The sequence below is a fragment of the Ascaphus truei genome, chromosome 1, assembly GCF_040206685.1.
Source record: "Ascaphus truei isolate aAscTru1 chromosome 1, aAscTru1.hap1, whole genome shotgun sequence".
NCBI classification, from domain to species: Eukaryota; Metazoa; Chordata; class Amphibia; order Anura; family Ascaphidae; genus Ascaphus; species Ascaphus truei.
This window is the reverse complement of record NC_134483.1, coordinates 127,961,092-127,986,901: the sequence shown is the minus strand read 5'-3', so window position 1 is coordinate 127,986,901 and position 25,810 is coordinate 127,961,092. Positions and strand designations below refer to the sequence as shown.

Sequence of the window (25,810 nt, the reverse complement as noted above, 5' to 3'; positions counted from 1 at the left end):
CTGCACTGCTAAGGAGATATGTGGGGTATGAACCCCAGAAGCCTGTTCCCACTACTATCGGCGGACGACTCAGCCCTCCTGTTGCCAGCAGGTATATGCACCATACACCCTGTAATGGCCCCTATCTGCGATTGGGTGGGGGAAACACTGTTACATAGGGAAAGCGGAAGTTGGGCCTGTGTGTGCCCAATATCACTCCAGAGAGGGTATAGGACATAGGTGAGAGGGGAGTGGGAGACAGAGAGGTGGAGGGAAATACATGGGGGGAGGGGGAAGAGCGATAGCGGGAAGAGTGAGAGAGATGGTAGGGAGGCTGAAGAGAGACAGGGAGCTATAGGGAGGGTGAAGAGTGAGAGGGGGAGAGACATACATGGGGGAGGGAGAGAGATATAGAGGTGGAAGAGAGTGCGGTGTGAGTGAGAGAGGGAGGAAAGACATACATGGGGGAGGGAGAGAGATATAGAGGGGGGAAGAGAGTGCGGTGTGCGAGAGGGGGCTGTAAGAGAAATAGAGGAGGTATTGTAGGTCTCAGGTTGAAACTCTAGTCCTGGGCTCCAGGAAAACTGTCATCTGCCCTGTTGATCAGTATGAATAAGACCAGTAAATCTCACCCTAAACTGCACATTACAAGGAAAATTGTCAGAATAAATGTTTATTTTTTTTAAAGAGAAGAATCATTCACATATTTTCACCTATTAATCATATGATTCATCAGTTCACGTTGCTGCTGTGTGAGAGTGTATATATCTCCAGACAGCATGCACACTAGTGACACATGTCTCCGCCGCACATAAAGCTCGTATGAAATAATCACTCCCCCTTTCGCCCACCACAACCAATGAGAGGGCAGAAAATCAAGAGGCCCCGCCCTCCATCTCCCGGGCACGAACCCCGGCGTATAGGCAGTCCCATGACGTCATCACAGAGCGTCTCAGGTGCCCAGCGCTGCACGGAGTACTGTAGTAGGTGCTTGGGGTAAGACCAGAGAGGTGGAATGGGTGCGGGAAGGACGTCACAGTGTAGAACTCGACGCCGGGTTTTAGAACGCTTGATTGTTACGTCACAGTGGCTTGCGCTGTTCAGTGTGCAGCCCGGTCAGCCGCTGATAGGCACGGGTGGTGTGTAATAGTCCTAGTAGAGGGGCGCTGACTACCGCCTGCCTGCCATCTATGCCCCCAGTAAAGACTTGTAGTGTGGGCACGCGCTCTGTACTTGTAGTGTGGGCACGCGCTCTGTACTTGTAGTGTGGGCACGCGCTCTGTACTTGTAGTGTGGGCACGCGCTCTGTACTTGTAGTGTGGGCACGCGCTCTGTACTTGTAGTGTGGGCACGCGCTCTGTACTAGTAGTGTGGGCACGCGCTCTGTACTAGTAGTGTGGGCACGCGCTCTGTACTAGTAGTGTGGGCACGCGCTCTGTACTTGTAGTGTGGGCACGCGCGCTGTACTTGTAGTGTGGGCACGCGCGCTGTACTTGTAGTGTGGGCACGCGCTCTGTACTAGTAGTGTGGGCACGCGCTCTGTACTTGTAGTGTGGGCACGCGCTCTGTACTAGTAGTGTGGGCACGCGCTCTGTACTTGTAGTGTGGGCACGCGCTCTGTACTTGTAGTGTGGGCACGCGCTCTGTACTTGTAGTGTGGGCACGCGCTCTGTACTTGTAGTGTGGGCACGCGCTCTGTACTAGTAGTGTGGGCACGCGCTCTGTACTTGTAGTGTGGGCACGCGCTCTGTACTAGTAGTGTGGGCACGCGCTCTGTACTAGTAGTGTGGGCACGCGCGATGTACTAGTAGTGTGGGCACGCGCGCTGTACTAGTAGTGTGGGCACGCGCGATGTACTAGTAGTGTGGGCACGCGCGATGTACTAGTAGTGTGGGCACGCGCGATGTACTAGTAGTGTGGGCACGCGCGCTGTACTAGTAGTGTGGGCACGCGCGATGTACTAGTAGTGTGGGCACGCGCGCTGTACTAGTAGTGTGGGCACGCGCTCTGTACTTGTAGTGTGGGCACGCGCTCTGTACTAGTAGTGTGGGCACGCGCGCTGTACTAGTAGTGTGGGCACGCGCTCTGTACTTGTAGTGTGGGCACGCGCTCTGTACTTGTAGTGTGGGCACGCGTTCTGTACTAGTAGTGTGGGCACGCGCTCTGTACTAGTAGTGTGGGCACGCGCTCTGTACTAGTAGTGTGGGCACGCGCTCTGTACTAGTAGTGTGGGCACGCGCGATGTACTAGTAGTGTGGGCACGCGCGCTGTACTAGTAGTGTGGGCACGCGCGCTGCACTAGTAGTGTGGGCACGCGCATGCTGTACGTGTAGTGTGGGCACACGCGCTCTGCTCTACGTGTAGTGTAGGCACGCGCGCTCTGCTCTACGTGTAGTGTGGGCACGCGCGCTCTGCTCTACGTGTAGTGTGGGCACGCGCGCTCTGCTCTACGTGTAGTGTGGGCACACGCTCTGCTCTGCTGTACGTGTAGTGTGGGCACACACGCTTTGCTCTGCTCTACGTGTAGTGTGGGCACGCGCGCCCTGCTCTGTTCTACGTGTAGTGTGGGCACGCGCGCCCTGTGCTTGGAGTGTGGGCACGCGCGCCCTGTGCTTGGAGTGTGGGCACGCGCGCCCTGTGCTTGGCGTGTGGGCACGCGCGCCCTGTGCTTGGAGTGTGGGCACGCGCGCCCTGTGCTTGGAGTGTGGGCACGCGCGCCCTGTGCTTGGAGTGTGGGCACGCGCCCCCTGTGCTTGGAGTGTGGGCACGCGCGCCCCGTGCTTGGAGTGTGGGCACGCGCGCCCCGTGCTTGGTGTGGGCACGTGCGCCCCGTGCTTGGTGTGGGCACGCGCGCCCCGTGCTTGGAGTGTGGGCACGCGCGCCCCGTGCTTGGAGTGTGGGCGCGCGCGCCCCGTGCTTGGAGTGTGGGCGCGCGCGCCCCGTGCTTGGAGTGTGGGCGCGCGCGCCCCGTGCTTGGAGTGTGGGCGCGCGCGCCCCGTGCTTGGAGTGTGGGCGCGCGCGCCCCGTGCTTGGAGTGTGGGCGCGCGCGCCCCGTGCTTGGAGTGTGGGCGCGCGCGCCCCGCGCTTGGAGTGTGGGCGCGCGCCCCGCGCTTGGAGTGTGGGCGCGCGCGCCCCGCGCTTGGAGTGTGGGCGCGCGCGCGCCCCGCGCTTGGAGTGTGGGCACGCGCGCCCCGCGCTTGTAGTGTGGGCACGCGCGCCCCGCGCTTGTAGTGTGGGCACGCGCGCCCCGCGCTTGTAGTGTGGGCACGCGCGCCCCGCGCTTGTAGTGTGGGCACGCGCGCCCCGCGCTTGTAGTGTGGGCACGCGCGCCCCGCGCTTGTAGTGTGGGCACGCGCGCCCCGCGCTTGGAGTGTGGGCACGCGCGCCCCGCGCTTGGAGTGTGCAGGGACTATTTGTTTTTTTTTAATTCCTTCCTGCTGCAAAACTGAAGATGTCACTGAATGTGACTGGGTCCTTTAATACTTTTCTGTTGGCATTATTGTTGCAGTAGAAAGGTTGTGATAAGTAAAGCCCATCGCTTGGTCTCCAATAAATATTAAATAAGTATGAAGTGGTTTGCTTTCCTGTTTGATAATTTTTCCATCTCTTGGATAAAGTCTGACCACTTCTATTTGGGCTGTCTTTGTACTTTTATAGATATCCGTAATAATAATAATAATTAATCTCTATTGCGTGCAGCAGCTTCATCATGATACCTTACACATTCAATTATTTAGGGATTTCCATAAATATTTTTTTTCCCATGGATTTCAAGCCATCTTATTTTGTATTTCTTCCTTGACAAGCACAATCACCGTATTCATTTGCCTGATGTAAAATGATATACTTAAGTAGTAATACCTGGACATTTTTATATTAAAATATATATTTAAATGAGTAGTTAAGTATTAGGTGCTAACCTTTTTTTTGTTTGGACTAACAATTGATATAACACAAATTTTAGAAAGTTCTCTCTCCCGCAGGTCAAGCAATAATCCTATATAAATGTTAAATAAGTGTAACTATGTATCACCACTTAAAACCTTTAATGAATGGGCTAACGGCTCCTGCCCCCTGAAGCATTGGGTCCTACTACGACTTCTTCAGATGGGTGATCTCCAGTAATCGCAAAGCAGTGGCATGGGGTTTGGAAGATAGGTACAAATAGCCTGAAAGCATAACACGCGCTTACACAATACAGTTATTAAATAGTTTCTAGAATAAGACCCACAGGGAAATCCCATTCCACAGTCAAAAAGACTTGCAGACAATTAACAAGCAATGAATTCTTCACTGACAGCAAAAGTGTATGGTTTTTAACGTGTTACAGAATGTAACAAACCTGTGTTATGTAACATCCTGTGCATTTTACTCTGCATGATGGCATAACTTGTGCCCATTTTTTACTTTGTAATTGTACAATATTATTGCAATTGAAAATATCACTTGTGAGCACATTCTCATCCCATATGGTTCTGCAACCCTGCTGTTCCCGATGATCTCTTAGCATAAATTGCTTCCACTGCACCAAGGGATTCTGGTAATGACATGCAAATGAGCACACAGAGTCACCTTTTGCTTTAAATCTAATTTTACATGGATCCCTTTACAGTTATGCCTGCAGCATTACACAGCTTGGGTTAAAGTGCATAGCTGGTTAACCTTCCTGTGTGTGATATCTATCAAATGGAATTATTACTATATGCTCATTTGCATGTCTTAGACAGGTCTGCAACCCCGCCTTTCACCATTACCCAGCATACAGTGCTTCCACTGCAGCAAGGGATTCTGGGAAATTACATGCAAATGAGCACACTGTGCCACCTTTTGCTTCAAATCCATATGACATGGACCCCTATAAGCTTATGCCTGCTGCATTGCACTGCTTTAAAGTACAGCCTGGGTTAAGATGTGTATATGTATAAGTATACACGCACACACACACGTTACAGTGCAGATGAGGTAGAAAAAAAGACATATGTCGAGCTAGTTAAATTTATACTTATCCTACATTTGTATGTAAAGTTTATTGATCCAGAGGAAGGCAAACATAGACCCCCAGTGAAATATTATCAAATGCTGTCTCATTTGGGGAAAAATAAATTCCTTCCTGACTCCAATATTGGCAATCAGATTTCTCCCTAGATCAACAAACTTCCCATGTTTACTTATTTGGTATATCCCTCTATACCTTTCCTTTCTAAAAAGATGTCCAACCTTTTTTTTAAAAAAGATATCTATTGTATCTGCCATCACAGTCTCCATAGGTAATGAATCCACATTTATACTGCCCTTACTGTAAAGAACCTGTTCCTGAAATCTCCTTTTCTCCAACATTAAGCGACGACCCCGTGTCATTTGTACTGCCCTTGGAATAGTTCTTATGAAATAATAATATAAGCTATTAATAATTTAAAATGTCCTACCACACCAATAGTAATTTTTACATACCTAGGTTTAGTGCACTGGGGCTTTGAAAAGTCATATTAATCTTGTAATGGGGTTCTGTGGGGTTTTGCAGTTCTTTAAAAGATTGAAACCCTGCAGAAAATACAGTATATAAATTAAAGGCTAGGAATCATACCGTGTACGTTTTTACATTAGGTATGAACAAATGAATTGTGAGATGAGCCAAATGGCCATTATTCAGTGTCCGTTTCTATGGGCCTTATGCTGCAAAGGCATCTCCCCAGTTCATTAGAATGGAGCAGAACTCTTCTCCAGCTTGGAAAAGATTTCTTCACAATACAGTGAATAAGAATCTATACTCCTAGATTTCTGCTCAAGCCCATAGCAGCCTATTTTTTTTTCCTTTTCCCTACAAGTTCTTTCTGATTCAGTGGTTCAGGGATAACAAGTGACTTACATAATGACACTTGAACTGTTGTCTTCTTCAAAGACCAGAGGTGTAATCGCGAGACTACTCCTTTATACAAATGCAGCCTTGATGTTGTGAAGGGAAGAACCAGTCGCCTGGTATAATAAGGCGTAATCAAATAGAAGTGACGTGTTTAGGACTTTCTAAATACAAAACTGAATTCAGTGCATCAAAGCAAAGAAACAGCCAAACGAGTAATCCAAAGGAAGACGATGAACATTGAGTAAACCTCAATGTTACAAATACGTTTGTCTAAGGTAACCACTAACTCATTTTGACACATTTCATACGGAAAGCATTCTTCGCATAATTTACATACAGTGTTTAGTATCATAGTTAATCGCTGCTGAGCCTTTGACCGCAAGTGCAGAGCTATGCAGGTTTTTAGGCAGCAAACACACATTCTGATGGTACCTGGACAACCCCAGACCTCTAGTGTGGACATGGCTTCAGATAGAACTGATTTATGTCAATAGTTGCGAGAGCTCAGTAGACAGGCCTAAGAATACTAATGGTTGCAGGCACCAAGTACTGTAGCAGTTTAGCAGATTTAGCATGACAACTCAAACTAGTCTGAAAAACATGTTTCTTTTTCCAGATATACATGATGTAGACACCATTGTGTTGCAACCCCCAGATTTTGACCTGCCTTCTGTTGATTATATGCAAAGCACCTAATCTCTCCATCTCTCTCTTCCCCCCCCCCCACCTCCTATCTCAGCTGAAAGACCACAACCCCAAGAGCCACTTCTACAACCTTCCCAACACTCCTCACCAATCTCCGAAGCATACTTGTTGTGCCTGTTGCATTCATCTTTCTCCTTCTGCTCTCTTCCACCCACTGCACTAGTAAAATGATATCACACTGTCTGTTTCCCCAAATGCACCTAACCATATGCAGTTTTTGTAACGCTGCCTACATTGCCAGCAACACACACATTTCCTCTTGAACCTAACGCACACATTGCAAAACACTTCCTTATGTTAGAATAAACAGCCACTACGTATAAGAGAGCCTAAAATGAAATCTAATAATTGCATGGAAAGACTTGACGAGGCAATGCATCATGTTAACATTTCCCACCAAATATTGCATATATAGATCAGTATGGTTTTGAAGATCGAAGCAGGTTCTACAATTTTGTTTGGATTTAACACCCTTTAAGTCTTTCCGAACCCCCACCACAAAAATCCCAGTAGACCAGTGGATAGGCAGGTCGGGTAAGAATACACGAGAAAATAACTTACATTTGATGCAGTTCTTAATTTTTTGGCCGTGTTATCCCAACGACCCCAGCAGCTGTCTTCTTCTTAAAAGTTAAGCACACACGTAGAGTTTAAGTGGCATGAGTAAGTGTCACGCACCTCCACTCATTACAACTGCTTTGCCTCCAGCAGACAGCTAGCTGCGTCTGGGACACACGATGCCTGCCAGCTCTCTTCTGCCTACTTAAGCCCTTTGCTGTAGAACATTATTGGAGACAGCTGAAATAGCCGATAGCAGATACACGAACATGTAAAACACCCTCGGGTTCCATTAAGATAACCACTTGTGGTAATGGGTGTGTTTCATTCCTTGTGCCTCAACTGTCATTCACCCAGCTTAGTTTTTGGTCAAGCCCTTTTTTTTCTTTTCTTCCTGCTTTGCAATAGTTTTAATGGCAAGCATGATTTTAATAGTGCATCTTGTATGAAGTGCAGCGTGTTTCATGTACTTCCACCAATGCTGGGTATTAAATGTTTTTTTCTATGTCATCCGATCGACGATCAAAATAAGTGAACTTCTCTTTTTTTTGATGTTGTTGCAGTGATTACTCAGGATGTCAGAAGACCTCAAGAAAAGATTAGAATTTCCAAATTCTCTTATTCAGACACAGGTATGTTTTGTTTTTCTTCCATCTTGATATGATTCTTTACTGATGTACATCCAGCACTAAATTCACTGATAAGCGATATAAAATGTAGTAATGCTCCAACGTGTCGGTCCAACTCAGTGTTTCTCGCCTAGTATTGGACTGAAATGTTGGAGCTTTAATAAATTGTATACCGCTTATAAATGAATGTGGAGCGCTACTCATTTCTTCATGTGGGTAACATGGGACAACACTCCCTGAGCTCAGCACCTGCAAGTATTCCATTATCTGCACGGAGTGCAAGTGTCTTTATTCGTTTAATAATATTACATTGCGCTTTTCTCCCAATGGGACTCAAAGCACTTCAGTTACAAAAAGGAAAAAAGAAGGAAACCTTTAAGGTTAGAAACAAAACCCGACACACGGAAAGATACAATACAGGATGGGACGGTACTGTAGCTATTAAATGCCAGACAGGTTGTGGTTCCTTAAGTAATTGCGAGCATTCTTTAGTGATGTAACCAGCTTCCCAATCTTTCACAAACATAGTGTAGATTGGTGAACTGTTGCTGCTTTGGCAAATAATAATTGCATATTAGTACACTCCTTCCAGCACTGGAAGCCTTTGAGTAAGCCACAAGAGTCAACCGCGTACGTAACAAGCAGCCAGTATTAACCCTTTCAGAACGGGGTGACCGGCGGCAGCTGAGTGCCACTGGTTTTCCAGCTCTCAACCACATCATCGCTTAGTGTAGCTGTCACCTAGTTGGGGGCAGGCCCACCAGGACCTGAAGGAAAGTCGAGAATGCGTCCGTTCCGATCGCGTTTGTGGTGAACGCAATCTGCCCCTGGTACAATGGAACCTGTACATCATAGGGCCTACTAGAGCTCTGGCCCTCATGACACGCAAGGGTTAAAGCAGACGTCTGCTCCAATTGACTGTGCAGTTTAGTTTTGTATTTCTGTAACAGATCTCTTCTTGCCCTTTCCAACGCTGTTTTTATTGAAAAAAATATGGATGCGCTAGGAGATATTCGCGTTTGAAATATTAAGTGCCTGGGAAGTTAAAATTGAGCTTTCTCCAGGATCAAGTGCAGCCTAGAAATTGAGAAAATCACCATTAATAAATAAACAATATAAAGAGCCCCGCAACGTAGTAGTTACGTCCAAACGTCGTGCTCCTCTGACCTGGTCAGATTGCGTGCTGCTCTACTATGGATCTGAACTGAGCGGCCGGGAGGGGGGTGACTCCTTCAGTTCCGTGCTATCATCACGTCACCGGAGTGCCGGGAGGGGCGTGGTACTCTGACCCCTGTGGCTCATCTGGCACTCAAAGGGTTAATTAACGGCCTTGCTTTCTCTCAGAACACTTTACGCATGAATGTTGGTGCGGGTTATGTTCCGGTCACAGCTCCAGGAACTCCCTCTTTTGGACAAAGGTTTAACTTCCAGCAGCAGGAAGATGTGGCCACTCGCACTGTTCCATTTGTTCAGTATATTCTTCTTGGTTACCAGGTCCTACCACACTTATTACGCCATAATATTTACAGTGGTTTTGGAAATGGCCACTCAGTGGTTTCCAACCTTTTTTTTGGTTAAGGAACTCTAAGTGAACTTCTGAGAAACCCCCAACCATCTCTAATAGTGTATGAGATCAGATGCATTGTAAGGAACCCCAACCCTCTCTAATAGCGCGTCTGAGACCAGATACATTGTAAGGAACCCCAACCCTCTCTAATAGTGTGTCTGAGATCAGATGCATTGTAAGGAACCCCAGCCCTCTCTAATAGCGCGTCTGAGATCAGATGCATTGTAAGGAACCCCAGCCCTCTCTAATAGCGTGTCTGAGATCAGATGCATTGTAAGGGACCCCAACCCTCACTAATAGCGCGACTGAGATCAGATGCAATGTAAATTCTTCTATATTTGATACAATTTTCAAATGACCAGAAAATTGTCGGGAACCCTTTAGGGAGGCCCGGGGGAACCCAAGAGTTCCTAGGAATCCCTGTTGAAAAATACTGGACCAAGGAGTAACATCCATTTATATGGAAACTAAGTTAAGAGAAAAGTAAATGTGTGACTGATACACATGTGAGTGCTTAGATGGATATACTAAGTTAGTGCCCCTTCTGTGTAGACACTCATGGCAATGTCCCACCTCGAGGCCTCAGAGTGGGTTTGAAGGTTTCATGAGTTGGAAGTAGTGTGAATTCTCTAAAAGGCCATGAAGGCAGAAAGATTGGTTGGAACATTCTTACAAAAAGTCCTGTTTGTCTTCATCTGTGAAAGGTTGTGAACATCAGCATAAATTCTACAAGTGAACTGTCAAGTTTGGAAGTGGAGGAGCTTCATGCTTTGTTTCCCAGGAAATAATTTTTTCTTACAAAGATTGATGTATTTTGAGAACATCAGGTTCTAAAACACACCTGGGTTTCCCATTTATTGGGGTTCTTTGCTCCCATTGACTAGCCATTTGTGTGTGCTCAGATCCCTTTGGTCTAATGCCCTATTTTGTAACGTATATTGGATTTACAATGAAATGAACTCTGTCGGGGAAGTAACACGTTGTTTAATCTTTTAATGTTCGTTTCATTTGTTTAATAATTAGCCTCATAAGGCTAACCACAAAATAATTCCACCGAACTATGCAACATATAATGTTTTCATTTGGGCCTAGCAGTGGAATCATGCCCACTTACATAATTGTGTGATAACAGTGATTCCACAGTTGCAGTCATTTGATTTATAAGGAATTTCCTAGAAAAGTCACAATATAATTAGAATCCCCCCACCCTGTAAAAATGATGTGATGTAAACTTTTTATTATTGCGCAAATATTTAAAATGCCGGTAAGAGCAAGGTTAGGGGGAATAAAATTAATGTACAGGAAGGGCCCGCTTCTCGGCGCCCCGCTTTTCGGCGGTACCAAGAAGGGGGGGCCGCCATTTTTGCGCATGCGCAGAACGGGCTGGTCCAGGGTCGCGCATGCGCTGAATGGGTTTTTTTGCCGATGTTGCGCATGCGTAGAACGGCGCATTGCCAGTCTGCGCATGCGCACATAACGAAAATCGCTGGTTCCGCTTTCCGGCGATTTTCGCATTGCGGCGGGTACTTAGAACGGAACACGCCGCATGACTGGGGCCCTGCTGTACAGCTAATTTTAAAATGCAAAATACTTTTTCAACCATGTATGCCTAGGGCTTTTAAAGGCTCAATTGCATGCTGTGCTTAGATGAAAGATTTCATTCTTAAAGTTACAGCGCAGCATTGAGTTTCATTTCAAAACAATTTGGAAAGTGCCTTTGCCCATGATTCACACCTTCTAAATTTAGCCTAGAAATCTGGAGGGACTCCTGGGTGTAATTTAAAACAGCAGAGTGTCTGATTGAACACGGCGGCAGCTTTGGGAACGTCAGACCTACCTGAACCTGCTAGCAGCAGCACTCTATACTGTCCAAATGATTTTCAAATGATGAAACAAGCCTTGAAGAAGTGGAAGTAACGGAAGGGACATTTTAGCGAAGTTGAGATGTTGAAGCATCAATTATGTAGTTCTTAATTTGTTGAATAGATCCTACAATGTCATGGTTGGTGTCTGAGATGCAGTTGGATATGAGTGGCTTCCTCAAAGTCACAATTAGAGATGTGTTGTGATGGGAGGGGGTAGCCAGGCTATACAATAAAGGTCAAGCCCGTTTTGGTTACCCCTGCTCTGTGTATAATGGTCCAAGAGAGTTAGCTCTTGGGCCCAGTAACCTTGTACCATTCCAATATAATGTATGTATTAAAAGCATTTTTTTGGTGCTTTTTCCCTTTCCGGGCATGCCATCAAGCACGGATTGCTAGGGTATGAGTTTCAATGGGGGTTTGTGGATGAACCGTTGACATAATGTGCCTAGGAGGTTGGAGTCCGGAGTTACCGGTTGCCCTATCATGCCTGATTCTCAGATACATGTAGGCACATTGTCCCGGTAATACCTCCCTTGGAAAACGCAGGCGCGACTCACCACTAAGGTACCCTGCTTCAGCACAGACCAGAAAGGAGAATGAGGCACAGGGATAAATGTGTATTCCTGTAGCTGAGGGAATCCCTAGGGTAAGGGGGTACCCCAGCTAGTGCCAAGGTGACCCACAACCAGTGTAGGGTTTGTGGGTGCCCCAACCGTATATAAGGTTGGGGGGGACTCAGTCCAAACTGAGTCCAAGGGAAAGTGTGGGGAATAAGGCAGGCAGAAATAAAACGACAACATTTTTCCCTTTTCTGTTCCCTGTCCCCCAAGAAGGGTATTAAAAGGTACTTTAATATTATGTGATATGCTTTTTACAATCGGAACCGATGTCCAAACATGCTGCCCGCGCTAACCCATAGGCGCCGGTAAGTCTGCTGGACATCGGAGTTCAAAGCAGTCAGAGGATGCCCATAGGTGTGATTTGGTCAGTGGGGAAAGGCGAAGTACTAGGTCCGGAGATCAATGACAGTCCTCTGGGCTGTCACTTGTTCTGCCAGACCTGGTGGAGCCTGCACAGCGGGTGGCATTGAGATAGCCAGGGAGAGAGGTGGTAGGCTTGCGTATGTCTAGGCTATTTAGGATTTCCCGCTGACCTGGCTTTTCTAGCAGGTTTGGCTCTGATTGGCTGCTTGGGAAAGTTCCCACGCGTTGATTGGCTGCTCAGTTTTGTGAATGAAACTGAAAATACTATAAGAACCTGTGAGCCAATCAGATTGGGAGTCCCCGGTAGTAAGATCGCGGGCGGGCTTTTCAAAGTTGCTTCTGTGTGAATAGCAGAGCAACCGGCTTCGATTTTGAGCCTGAAAAGTCTGCCCGCCAGAGTCTAGGTCCAGCTTTTTGGGACCAAGTTCTCAGAAACGAACGTAGCGGACACGGTTGGGATTTTATGTCGATTTTGAGTTCCAGGAGATTTGGACTAACATGTGGTCAGGAGGTACAAAGTTCTCAGAAGAGAACGTAGCGATGGCGTATGGAACTTTATGCTGATTTTGCTTCCAGGAGATTCCGGTTCAAGTCCCGGTCAGGGTAATACTCTCCCATAGAGTTCCCTGCACCTAGGAAAGTCTAGCTTTCTACCCCAGTCCCAAAGTAAGTGTGGCTTTTTGTCTGTATTTTGTGTTCCATTGTGTGTAAGCGAATTTATGCCGAATAAATTACAATGTATTTCATTACCTTGTTTTGCTCAATGAATGATCCTGGTAAAAAAAAGTGTAAATAACCTGGTCTCCCGTGACATGTGTGAACTTATCTAAATTTACGTTGCCTGTGTTTGCCTCAAAATTTGCCAAAAGGTTCAATAGAACTTTTTAGTCGAAATTGTGCGGTGAAAATTGACAAAGCGAAGTGAACTTCAAATATTGCCGGGGAAGGATAAACCCCGGGAATATGGATTTTGGAGGAGAGCGACGTCTCTCTCGCTTTTCCTTTCCTATCTTCAGGTTGTGGTGATTTTTATCTCCAAGTCTGACTTATTGTTCTTTAAAGTTTGGGAAAATGTCTCCAGGTTGGCGAACTTCGGTGAAAAGTTTGCACATCTCTATCCTAATGAGCTGAGCGTGGCATTTAAACTAGGTTTATCCATGGGTAACCAAGGTCAGAGCGATGTTTATTTGGGCTGAAGGAGTGGCTCAGTGCGTAACTGCACTGTGAAAACATTGACACAGTGACACAGTGAAGCAGGGGACCCTGGTTCAGCTCCTTGTGACCTTTGGGTAAATCACTTTAATCTCCCTGTGCCTCAGGCACCAAAAAAAATCAGTATATTGTAAACTCTCTACCGGGACGAGTGCCTGCGAAAAATAAATCTATGTACATGCTGCATGCACTGTCAACACTTTAAAAGAAAAAAGTATTATTATGTTATTATTCTAAGAGGATTATGCAGTGCTGCATGGAGTAGGGTTGTTGCCTTTGATGTGTCCTTTTTTTGTGAGCTATTTATTTTGTTTGTGGCTTTTTTTTCTTTTGCCAAAAATTCCATGCAGTGATTGAGACATTACTAAGAATGGATACTATAGAATCTGATACTCCTGCAGAAACAAAGTGAATTGCTGAAGGTTAGGCTGCGCTTATTGTGACAGCGACGCAGCGTCGCGTCAAAACAAATGCATTGCCGCCGTCGCGTGCGCTTATAGTAAGCAAGACGGCTTTGTCGCGATCGCTGGAAGTCATCTCAATTTCATTTTTCCAGCGACTGCAGCCTGACGTCGCTGTTGCCGGCCCTATAAGCGCAGCCTTATGCTTACTGGTCTGTCAGGTGACAAAACCACTACAATCCTCAACTCACTGAGGAGGTGCACACTAAGTGGGTAATACATCGAATTACAACATAGGGAACAGCACACACTAACTAACTAACTAACACTAACGCACGTGCGTGGCAATTACGTTATTTACATAAGAAGTTAGTAGTGGGTGCTGTCTTCTCTCTCTATGTTGTGCTTATAAAGAACTGGGTCACAGTTCCTTATTAAAAGATCAATTATTTATTGTAGTCTAGATGCAGTGTGTAAATTCTTAAACAGATATATGTAATGCACCACTGTAAATAGTGTGTGATATATATCCTTTTTAAAATATATATTTGGATGTCACCCTTTTTTCTATACCATGCCTATGTGGGGCTGAAGATATGCTGATGACCTTAGACCAGCGGTGTGCAAACTGGGGGCGCTAGATTTTCAGGGGAGGTGGGGCGGTAGTTATAGAGGTCCCACGCTCCCCACCCCCCAATTTAAATGCCGGGGGACCGCGCGAGGCCTCTATAATACACTTACCTTCCAGCGTCGCGTTGTCCTGGTAACCGGGCTCACGTGATGTCACATGACCCTGCTCCTCATTTGACGCCGGGGTCGAGCGGGGGGTGGGGAGGATGCGAGGCGAGCAGGCAGGAGTACGCACGAGGAAAAGTTTGCGCACCCCTGCCATAGACTACCCGATTAACCACTTCCCACATACCATAACAGGTAGATTTTTTTCAATTTTTTTATTGACCTGCCAAATATAGTTTTATATTTACATTTCCCTCCTCCCCCCATGTAACTGTTTTTTTTTTAATGTAACTCAGGTATTTATAGGATTTGAGCATTGTGTCTGTAGATTTATACAATGGATGAATCATTCTTTGCTTAGGGTTGCAGCAGCAGTACAAAAACATCATTGGTTAGATTTCAATTTATTGGCCCCTCGGCTGTGCAAGAAACACGGCTCATTTTCCTGCTCCAGGATCCTCCCGTGCATCTGTACGGTGAATATTGGGAACAGCTGCACTGCATCCTCCTCGTAATTTGTTTCCAGTCTGCTTTGAAAGCCCCTTTGCTTCACATTCCTTGACCTTTAGACCACGAGTATGTGTGCAACATATGACAACCTAGTGATAGCCTTGTTTGAGAGTTACTTATTTTATTGCTATGTATAGCAGTGACCATCTATGGAGGCTGGTGCTTTACTGCGCTGGTTCCCAACTTTGTTCCATGTGGGGCTGTTAATCACTATTGATCACGGAACAGAGTGGCAGGAACAAGAATGGATGTGGGCTTATAACAGTATTTATAACTATACTTCAAGGCGATGTTCCAGGCACTCAGCAAAAAAGCGTATTTTTCCTTTAACCACTACTAAAGGGAACATTTTACTTTCTTGTGACCTGTAAATATTTAACATGTTTATTTTTAGTATGTCTAATCAAATACTATATTTATATCCCCTGATAAATAATGCATTTCACTTTTAGCGGTTTGCCAAATGATGACAATATTGAATTTAAAGCTGCAGTTCAGTCAATATCCTGCATGTGTTTTTTTAAAATAAATCAGTTCTGTAGTAAGAAAAAATACTTTTAGCATTTTCTGTTTTAAAAAACAACAACTTTGAAAGACCAATTTTCTTGTATTCTATTTTAACAAGCATTTGCTAAGGCACTGCCCCTTCATGTCCTGTCACAAGCCCTGGCACACCCCTTTGTCAGCCCTGCCCTCCCTCTAGCACATGTCAGTGCAGGAGTGCTCATGAATATTCATGAGCTTCCACTGAGAGACAGAAGCAGAAGAAAAACAGATCCCTTCACTAATTATGTCACCAAATTTCGCCTATCAATACATGGAGAACGAATTAACCGGCAGCTATACAGTTCTTTAGGTAATTAGAGATTGCACACATGAAACTATAGAAGTAAAAAAATAAATAAATAAAAAAAAGACTGAACTGCAGCTTTAAAAGCACAAGAGAAAGGAGTGGGGATTGCCCATTTGCCTGTAGATACAAGGAACCCCAGTCACAAAGTAGAATAAGATTGAAAAAAATAAACGAATGTCAAAAGTATATGGGTCCCAAGAAAACATTAAACGTTTACTTTAAAAAAAAAAAAAAAGATTAATTTATCACTTGAACACATGAAACAAGTAACACGAGTTGGCTTATAGGGCTTCTAGAAGGGACCCCCCCCCCCCCCCCCCCGCTCGGCCCCGGTGTCAAATGGCGCGTGGGCTCATGTGACGGCACGTTGCCATGGATACTTGACGCCGGGTTACCATGACGACGCGTCGATGGAAGAGAAGGCAAGTGTATTATAGAGGCCTCGTGCGGTCCCCCGGCATTTAATTTAGATGCCTGGGGGAGAGTGTGTGGCCTCTATAACTGCCGCTTTCCCTCCCCCCCCAGTTTGCGCACCGCTGATCTAATCTATTGATGATTTTGAACAATTTCTGAACGTTTGCTCGGGATCTGTACAAGGCAAATTGTTCCAAAGAGCGGGACCAGCGTGGCTTAAAGTGCGGGCCCCAAAGGAAGTTAAGGAGATTCTGGGAACTGTTAGGAGTCCTTCATCCGCAGATGGAAGTGAGCGAATGGGAGTGTGGGGAATTGGAAGCTCTGTCAGATGGCTGGGACCCTGGTGATGACGTGCTTTGAATGTCAGCAAGTCAATCTCCAAATAAATTCGCCATTTTACAGGCTGCGGGAAAGGATTCTGTCATGCCCAGTGTTACTGTGACTTGTTCGTTTCCGTCCTTAGTGGTACAACGTACCATTTTTAAGTGGCTTAATCTTAACTGATCACAGCAATAGAGGTCTCTTAACTAAGTCCTATCCAGTTTATCTTGTGTCAGATGCAATAGCTGGCCCTCTGGGATCCGGCTGATCCTACAGAGCATGTTTGTTTTCATTGCCTGGAGAACAGTTGTCACCTTGACTAATTAACCAGTTGTCGGACAAGTCAGTGTTCGCTTTTTTTATTTCCTTCTGCTTTTGTGAACATCATGGCTTTTTAAAATGACAATTCTAGGTAAAGCGATTTTATTTTTTATCTTATCCCCCCAGTTCAAGAGCAGCGAGTCTGGATAGACGGGGGGTCCATCAGGCAATTTGGGGACAAAATATGTCCGCCGTGGTCAGGGCACGCTCTGGCGGCCAATAGTAAAGCCACCATGCCAGATGAGGTTGCAGCTTTCTGTTGGTGACCCCGACGGCCATGTTTGTAGCTTTTATTTTGTGCCAAGGAAAATGTGAAGTGCGCTAATAATAATATAATGTGAAATTAAAAAGGCGTATAACCTAAATGATAAGTGTGACACACACACGCAGTGACACACACACCGTGACACACACACACACGCCGTGACACACACACACGCCGTGACACACACACACACGCCGTGACACACACACACACACGCCGTGACACACACGCAGTGACACACACATGCAGTGACACACACATGCAGTGACACACACACGCAGTGACACACACACGCAGTGACACACACACGCAGTGACACACACACGCAGTGACACACACACACGCCGTGACACACGCAGTGACACACACACACGCAGTGACACACACACACGCAGTGACACACACACACGCCGTGACACACACACACGCCGTGACACACGCAGTGACACACACACACACGCAGTGACACACACACGCCGTGACACACACACGCAGTGACACACACACGCCGTGACACACACACACGCCGTGACACACACACACACGCCGTGACACACACACACGCCGTGACACACACACACGCCGTGACACACACACACGCCGTGACACACACACACGCCGTGACACACACACACGCCGTGACACACACACGCCGTGACACACACACACGCCATGACACACACACACGCAGTGACACACACGCAGTGACACACACACACAGTGACACACACACACGCAGTGACACACACACACGCAGTGACACACACACACGCAGTGACACACACGCAGTGACACACACACACACACGCAGTGACACACACACACACACGCAGTGACACACACACACACACACACAGTGACACACACACACGCAGTGACACACACACACACACACGCAGTGACACACACACACGCAGTGACACACACACACACACGCAGTGACACACACACACACGCAGTGACACACACACACACACACACACACACACGCAGTAACACACACATACACGCACACAGTGACGCACACACACACACAGTCACTCACACAGTGACACACACACACAGTGACACACACACACACACACACAGTGACACACACACACACACAGTGACACACACACACAGTGACACACACACACACAGTGACACACACACACACACACAGTGACACACACACACAGTGACACACAACCAACGACAGGAGGGGGATAGCCGGAATGACACCCCTGTATAAGAAAATGCTGGCTCCTAAACTTTCTATCTGGCTCCTTAATATTTTATAAAACAATATTCCTGTTGCTAAGCCGTTGCTTTAATATCTCTTTAAGCTTCATTTATCAGAACCGATAGGATGTGCCCAAGGAGGGGGTATTAGAGCACATTACTGTTCACTTAATGGCACAGTTACTGCAGCAGCGATCGGCACAATCACAGTTTAATGACTAACCCACAAAGTGATTTGCCCAAGGTCACCAGAATAGCTGCCACCCTCACCCACTGCGATAGCAGTGACATTAGCTACTAGCTACTCCTCCAGTCCATACTGTAGTTGGGTTTTAGTGCATAACGTGCTTATTTTTAAGACATGCATATTCCCCACCAGCATCTTGTTATCTCCAGCTTATTTGTACAGTACAGTAGTCTGATGTTGTGTTGACGGCTTGGCTGACCCGTGTCAGGTGGGTTAATGCGTTCTTGACTTTGCATGTTTACCTTTTTACTTCACATGTTTTTTAAGGTTTAACTATAATTGGCCTCACAGGGCTCTCTCTGGGTGTGATCTGAACAATGCTTGAAGTCCCTGTGCAGTGGGGACACAGATTGTTTTGTATCCTTCTTATGGAGGTAGCGGCACCATAATTAACAGTTCCTGTGAACTACAGTATATTCCTGTGTGCTGAATTATTATGTCACAGATGGGATGCCCATTTCATTTCTATAATCCTAACAACTAAGGGATGCTGTTTATGATATAAGGATAAAGCAGGAGAGTCTGACTTGCAGTCTTAATCATGATTAACTACAGTTTAATAGCTGACACTATGCTCTTAACTATCATAACTCTGCTTTACTTTTTATTTCTTCTGTTGGATATTATGTTATAAAATGTCATTTTCAAATGAAGAATAATTCAGAAAATTGAAATGACTTTGAGCACTTAATGCAAGTTTGTAGCCCCACTTTATTTTTATTTTTTACTGAGCTGTGTTGATTGATTCACAATTGGTAATACAAAAAAAACATACACTAAGCTTTAAATCCCAAATTGAATGATTACCAGCACTAGAAAGAACAAAGGTGGAACTCATTTTACCCCTCGTTTTGTTCTTTCTATGGCAGGTAATCGTTTCATTTTTGGAATGAAAACTTATATTACTTATTATTATGTATTTGTATACTGGAACCACAGGGTCACATGTAGGATATGAATGAGGCCAGATAGCTCAAATCGTCCCCTTTTGAAAGCACACAAGTCCTGTTATATTTTCTTAACTTTATTGGGGAAGCACCAGACATATAAAGGTACTTGTAGATGGTAATGTGTGGTGAGAGAGTGCTTCTTTAGGCGAAGGTGCTTTGATATGGGGGGGAAGGTAAAAACGGATTGCCTTGCAAGGGAGTAGATAGCAGAAGAAGTACTCACTCAGCCTGCTAGGTTAGAAAGGAAGTGAGGGGTTCCTGGGAGACAGGAATAGTCTCAGGACCAAACTAACTTGTCAGCAGAGATAGGAAGGGTGGATTGACCCAAATCTCAGCTAGTAGAATAGGGAGGTTGCTAGGGAAATCAACTACTGGCTGTATGGAGAGGGGAATGTGTAACAGTAATGTATCAGTTGCACAGGCACTGTTTGTATTCAGAGCAGAGACGCATGCAACTGAAATAAAAAGCTGGCAGTCAGAGAGCTGCAAAGGGGGGGGGGGGGGAACAGAAATAAACAATCCTGTTCCAGGACAATTTGTGTACAGATGGGCCCCTGTGTGTGTTTGTGTTTACCCAAAGAGACAGGAAAATGAGTGAATGGCTTCGGAAAGCAAACAAAAGTTTGTGACATCATCAAAAGGGGGAAGAGATATTTGCAATTGCACTACTTGCAAGACATCGAGGAGGCCTTCACCAAGCAGTGGATCAACAGGGACAGAATATGATGATGATGATTGTGTGTGTGTGATATAAATTCCGGTCGCCTACTTTGGCCTCGGTCCCAGTGCTCACGGTTGCGTGTGTGATATAAATTCCGGACTACTACTTTGGCCTCGGTCCCAGTGCTCATGGTTGCGTGTGTGATATAAATTCCGGACTCCTACTTTGGCCTCGGTCCCAGTGCTCACGGTTGCGTGTGTGATATAAATTCCGGACTCCTACTTTGGCCTCGGTCCCAGTGCTCATGGTTGCGTGCGCGCCCTGAACAAGGTACGGCCCTCTATGGGGCAGTCCTCAGTCAATGCGTGAGGAGAGCAGGAGGTATTGGAGAGCAGGAGATGTGCGAGCGCTGGGGGAGGAGCTAGTCAGAGCTGAGAGCGGAGATGTGAGAGTGTCTGTGTGAGAGAGTATCAGTGAGGAGAGCGTGGGATCGGAGACCAGGAAAACGAGGGGCAGGGCTGATTTAAAGGGGTTTAAGAGAAGTACTACACTAATAGATTTATACATAAGGGCTATGCATCAATCTCTATTACTATTCATCTAGATCAGGAGCCGAACCATTCTCTCTGGCCCACCTCTCTCTCTCCTCGACTCCAAGAGTGGAGGCAGGAGAAAGAGAGCGGCGGAAGTCCACCCAGGTGGGGCCCAATATGGAAGCTAGGTAACTTCCAAATTCACCACGTGGGTGAATTCTCGCCGTGTTACTACTACATCAAGTAGGAATGGAAGAGAAGGTAGTGAGAGAGAAGTGAGCTGTGGAGAGCGTGACAGAAAGGAAGGTGGGGAGGGTGAATGGAGTAAGAAATGGGGGGCAGATGGGAAGAGGAGTATGCAGGGAGAAGCTGGAGAACAGTGGAGCATGTTCGGAAGAAGCTGGTGAGGAGGGGAGCATGTGATGCCACACACAAACTACTTTAAGTGTGTGGCTCCCTAAGCTTACCAAAACTTGGCAAGTGGTCTCTGTTACGGGAGACCAGAACTCTTTCACAGGGTCAAGCACCAGACAGGACATAGAGGTCAAATAAAGTCTTTTTTATTTTGTCTGGAGCCAGCAAACCCAACACAAATCACTCAACAGAGGTATACTCGCAGAACCAGGGGAATAATGGGGGAATCCTGGCAGTCCTAGGTGCCCGGTGCCACTGAAATGGCGTATCAGCGCAGTTTCCACTTCTGTAGGGGTCCGGAGCCGCCAGGCTTCATATGCTGCAAGTTGAGGCCAAGCAACTTCAAATCTCCCGCTCGGTATAGCACGCAGCCTCGGTTTCGGGTGTCTCCGGCACAACCTCGGAGCACACCACTTAGTCCGCCTGCACGCCAGCCCAAGAATGAGCTGTGGAACTCAGATCGGCTGCCTCTCTTTCATAGTTTCCCCGTCTCCATAGGAAAGCCTGGAGAACGGGGTTGTGACCACATCACAGTGTGATGGCTCATCTGTGTTGGCCAATCCAGGCTAGGGGTGTGACAGAGGGGCTGAGGCGAGGCAAGCTAAGCAATAGTTACAAACCGCCCAATGCGAACGGCACCTGCCTGCCCCAGTTCTCAGTTCCGTTATGCTATCTCTTAATGAGATAGGCGCTTCGTTATCTGGGAGAGACAATGACTCTGCTTATTGGACCAACGTCTCCCAGATAGGATGACTCTCCTTTGTTCTCAACCCCCTTGTGGAACCAGCCAATCCCTTGGCGTGCTGGCTGGGTAAGTCGCACACGCACACAGAGGCACGCGCACATGCACAAACAGACACGTGCAGACACGCACACGAGGAATTCACAGTTACTACACATGGAAGTACAGGTAAAACGGGGTGTGTGCCGAGCGCGCACGTTCTAAGTCAAACTTCTTTGCGTTTTGGCACTGAAATTGTGTTTTGATTTTTAATTAAAAACATCACCATCACAAATACAATTTCTGCGACAAAACAGTCACAAAACACAAAGAAGTTTCACTTAAAATGCGGGTGGTCGGAGACTTCCGGTGACGTCACCGTGAATGGCTGACTACGGGAAGAGCTCCTGACACCCTCGAAGAAAACGATCTGAACGAGCAACTCACACTGCAAAAAAAACCCCAAAAAGCAGCCATTACCCCTTCTGAAGCCGAGGAAATGACAGGCAAGCAACAGAAAAAAACCCTAAACACGGTTACCAAGTTTTTTCCTCCCGCACAACGACAGATGGAGCCGACCTCCAAGATGGCGACGAGGAGCCCGAGCACGCTGCGGAGGGCGCACTGCAGGGACAATTCGACCCGACACAGCAAGGGCTAAATAAAGAATTTTTCGAATCCCTTTTCCTCAGAATGAGGAAGGACTTTCAGGAGGACCTGGAGACGGCCTTGGATTGGATTAGATCCGATCTAAGATCCCTCACTAAACGGACGGAAGTCCTAGAGGCCATAATGGACCGAGCCATGATAACCCAATCAAATACAGAGGACGAAATGGCCAGATTGGGACACGAAATGATGGATTTAAAAAACGCCCTGGAGGACCAAAAAAATCGAGATCGGAGACAAAACCTGCGCATCAGGAGTATCCCTGAATCCCTGTCTCCAGATACCCTACAAACTTACCTCAGAAAAGTGTTTCTGAATCTGATTCCAGACTTATCCGAGCACGACCTCCAGATGGATCGGGCGCACATGGCCCTTGGACCCAAGTCCCCGGACCCGAACCGTCCCAGAGACGTCATCATGAAACCCCACGCTTACTCCACGAAAGAAAAGATAATGATGGCCTGGAGTGGAGCGGGGGATATTCGAGTGGACGATTACAACATCCAAATCTTTAGCGACCTCTCCAGGGTCACTATCGCCAAAATAAGAGATGAAGCCCCTCACAACCCTCCTAAGAGATCGAGGAGTCAAATATAGATGGGGCTTCCCCTTCAAACTGATTGTCCCCAGAAACGGCAGATATTTCACCATCACAGACCCTGAAGACTCCAGAGATTTCCTGAAAGCCCTCAGTCTAACCCCCCCTGCGTGATGATGAGTGCCCCCCACAGCAAGACAAGAACCCTCAGAAACCCCGAGAGTATAGGAGCGTGTAGCCAAACAGAGGACCCACTAGTTGAAGCGCATCCCTGTCAGTGTTGCAGCCGAAACCCTTACCTCTCCGATATACAAAGAACTCTAAACCTTAAAACTACTTTCCACCTCAACTGCCCGTCTAACCTACAACTCCGCTGCTCCACCCTGCAAACTGTTAGCAGGATACTGACTGTGTGGCTAGCAACGCAAACCTCCCCCCCTCCCCTTTCCCCCACGATTCCCGGACCTCCCTAAAAACGCTTCAAGCAAGGTTCCCCCATAATTCAGCCCATCCCCTACTCCCTGCTCTTACCTCTCCTGGATGTCGCCAAGCTGGTCCGACGGAACCCTCTTGCTGAGCCTCGGAATGGCGGACTCCTAGAAGGACCCCTGGTTAATTACAAACATATAGTCCACTGATCAGTTAATCTATCCTCGGTCCCCTTATTGCCATCTCCCAGCCCACTGCTCCCCCCCAGGCGTCCCAATACCACTTGAGCACCCCTCCAGGCGCCTACCCTCCCCCTCAGGCCCCATTCCCTCCCCCATCTATGCCACACAGGCCCCTGCCACCCTTACCCATTCACTAGCTGCATTGCTCCCTCAAACTCTCCTATCTGCACACTTGCTCCAATCGCTTGACAGCACTCCTACCCAGTTAGCTCCCCATACCCAACCTCCCCGACACGAGCCCCTACTACCTCCCACCTGAAATCAGGCCCTCCTCCGAGAAGCTCCCCCACCAGTTGAGGCCGTCCCCAGAGCGACTCCCTTTCCGAGTACTCCAGCTGACACCCCGCCTCTGAGCCCCGGGGATTTGAGGAAGGTCACGCACGGAGCCGCAGAAAATCCCAGGGACGCCTCTGTTACTTTTCCCTAGCCGGAGAACACCACACGCGAACGTTGCGGGAAAGAAGAGCTGGAGTGAGGCTATATCTGCTCAGAACTCCCCGGTAGATGTCTCATACCCCAGTCCCACTCAAACAATATGGACTTCAATAACACAGACTGCTCAATCATCCCCCCCAACATAAAGAAACTCGGAGCGAAGGTTGTATATTTTCAGCCCTTTTCCCTCCGTTCTTTACCCACCATTATCCCCCCGTCCCTCACCCCCACCATTATCCCCCCGTCCCTCCCCCCCACCATTATCCCCCATGTCCCTCCATCCTACCCCCTCTCCCCCCCCCCCTTTTTCCTCTCCCCCCCCTCCCTACCCCCCCTTCCCTCCCTAAACCCCCCCTTCCCTCCCTACCCCCCCTTCCCTCCCTACCCCCCCTTCCCCTCCCTACCCCCCCTTCCCCTCCCTACCCCCCTCCCCCCTATCCCCCCCTTTCCCCCCTCCCCCCTTTCCCTCCTCCTCCCTTTCCCCCCTCCCTCCCTTTCCCCCCTCCCCTCCCTTTCCCCCCTCCACCCCTTTCCCCCCCTCCCCTCCCTTTCCCCCCCTTCCCTCCCTTTCCCCCCCCCCTCCCCTCCCTTTCCCCCCCTCCCCTCCCTTTCCCCCCTCCCTTTCCCCCCCTCCCTTTCCCCCCCTCTCCTCCCTTTCCCCCCCTCCCCTCCCTTTCCCCCCCTCCCTTTCCCCCCCTCCCCTCCCTTTCCCCCCTCCCTTTCCCCCCCTCCCTTTCCCCCCCTCCCTTTCCCCCCCTCTCCTCCCTTTCCCCCCCTCCCCTCCCTTTCCCCCCCTCCCTTTCCCCCCCTCCCCTCCCTTTCCCCCCCTCCCCTCCCTTTCCCCCCCTCCCCTCCCTTTCCCCCCCTCCCCTCCCTTTCCCCCCTCCCCTCCCTTTCCCCCCTCCCTTCTTCCCCCTCCCTTCTCCCCCCTCCCTTCCCCTCCCTTCCCCCCTCCCCTTACTCCCCCCTCCCTCCCCCCCTACCCTCCCTCCCCCCTCCCCTCCCTCCCCCTCCCCTCTCTTTCCCCCACCCCTAGATAATGTAGATAAAGGTTAACATAGACTCAAACTTCCTTTTTCTAAGCAGTCAATCTACTTATGTTATACACACGGCAACTGAATCTGTCTACCAGATCTCCTTCTCCCCCTGCTCCCTCCCCCCTTCCTCCCCCCTCTCCCCCCCTAGGAATCTCTTGCAATAAAAGGTGTAAAGAACTTCCCTACCCTAACCCACACTCCCTCAAACCTGTATGCATCTGTTTCAAAATGACATATAGTTCACATATCCCCCCGTGTCCCCAACGCTAGAGGATGGATAGAATTTTTAAAAACTTTAAAAACAAGACCCGAACCAGGGTCCTCACCGTCCACCCCACCCCACATTTCAAATGGGCTCTTGACATGGGAAATCCAAGAGCATCGGAGCCCAGAGCTCTGATAATGTCCATCACAGTATAATGTCTTCTATTAAACTAATTTCGCTTAACGTAAAAGGCCTCAACTCCGTAAAAAAGAGGAAACTAGTATTTCAGGACTTAAAAATATCAAAGGGTGACATTATACTCATTCA

General features: G+C 47.7%; 2 protein-coding genes across 2 annotated transcripts in view; one reads left to right on the top strand and one right to left on the bottom strand.

Moving 5' to 3' along the window:
- Positions 1-7,372, bottom strand: part of MLLT3 (MLLT3 super elongation complex subunit) — a 343,568-nt gene extending 336,196 nt beyond the window's left edge. The window contains exon 1 of the mRNA XM_075594656.1: positions 7,106-7,372. The gene's annotated coding sequence lies outside the window, so the exon portion shown is untranslated. The remainder of the gene's footprint in view (positions 1-7,105) is intronic.
- Positions 876-25,810, top strand: part of FOCAD (focadhesin) — a 200,516-nt gene continuing 175,581 nt past the window's right edge. Inside the window, exons 1-2 of the mRNA XM_075594653.1 lie at positions 876-975; positions 7,666-7,734. Of these exons, the coding sequence (XP_075450768.1) occupies positions 7,678-7,734 (57 nt within the window). The 5' untranslated portion in view covers positions 876-975; positions 7,666-7,677. The remainder of the gene's footprint in view (positions 976-7,665; positions 7,735-25,810) is intronic.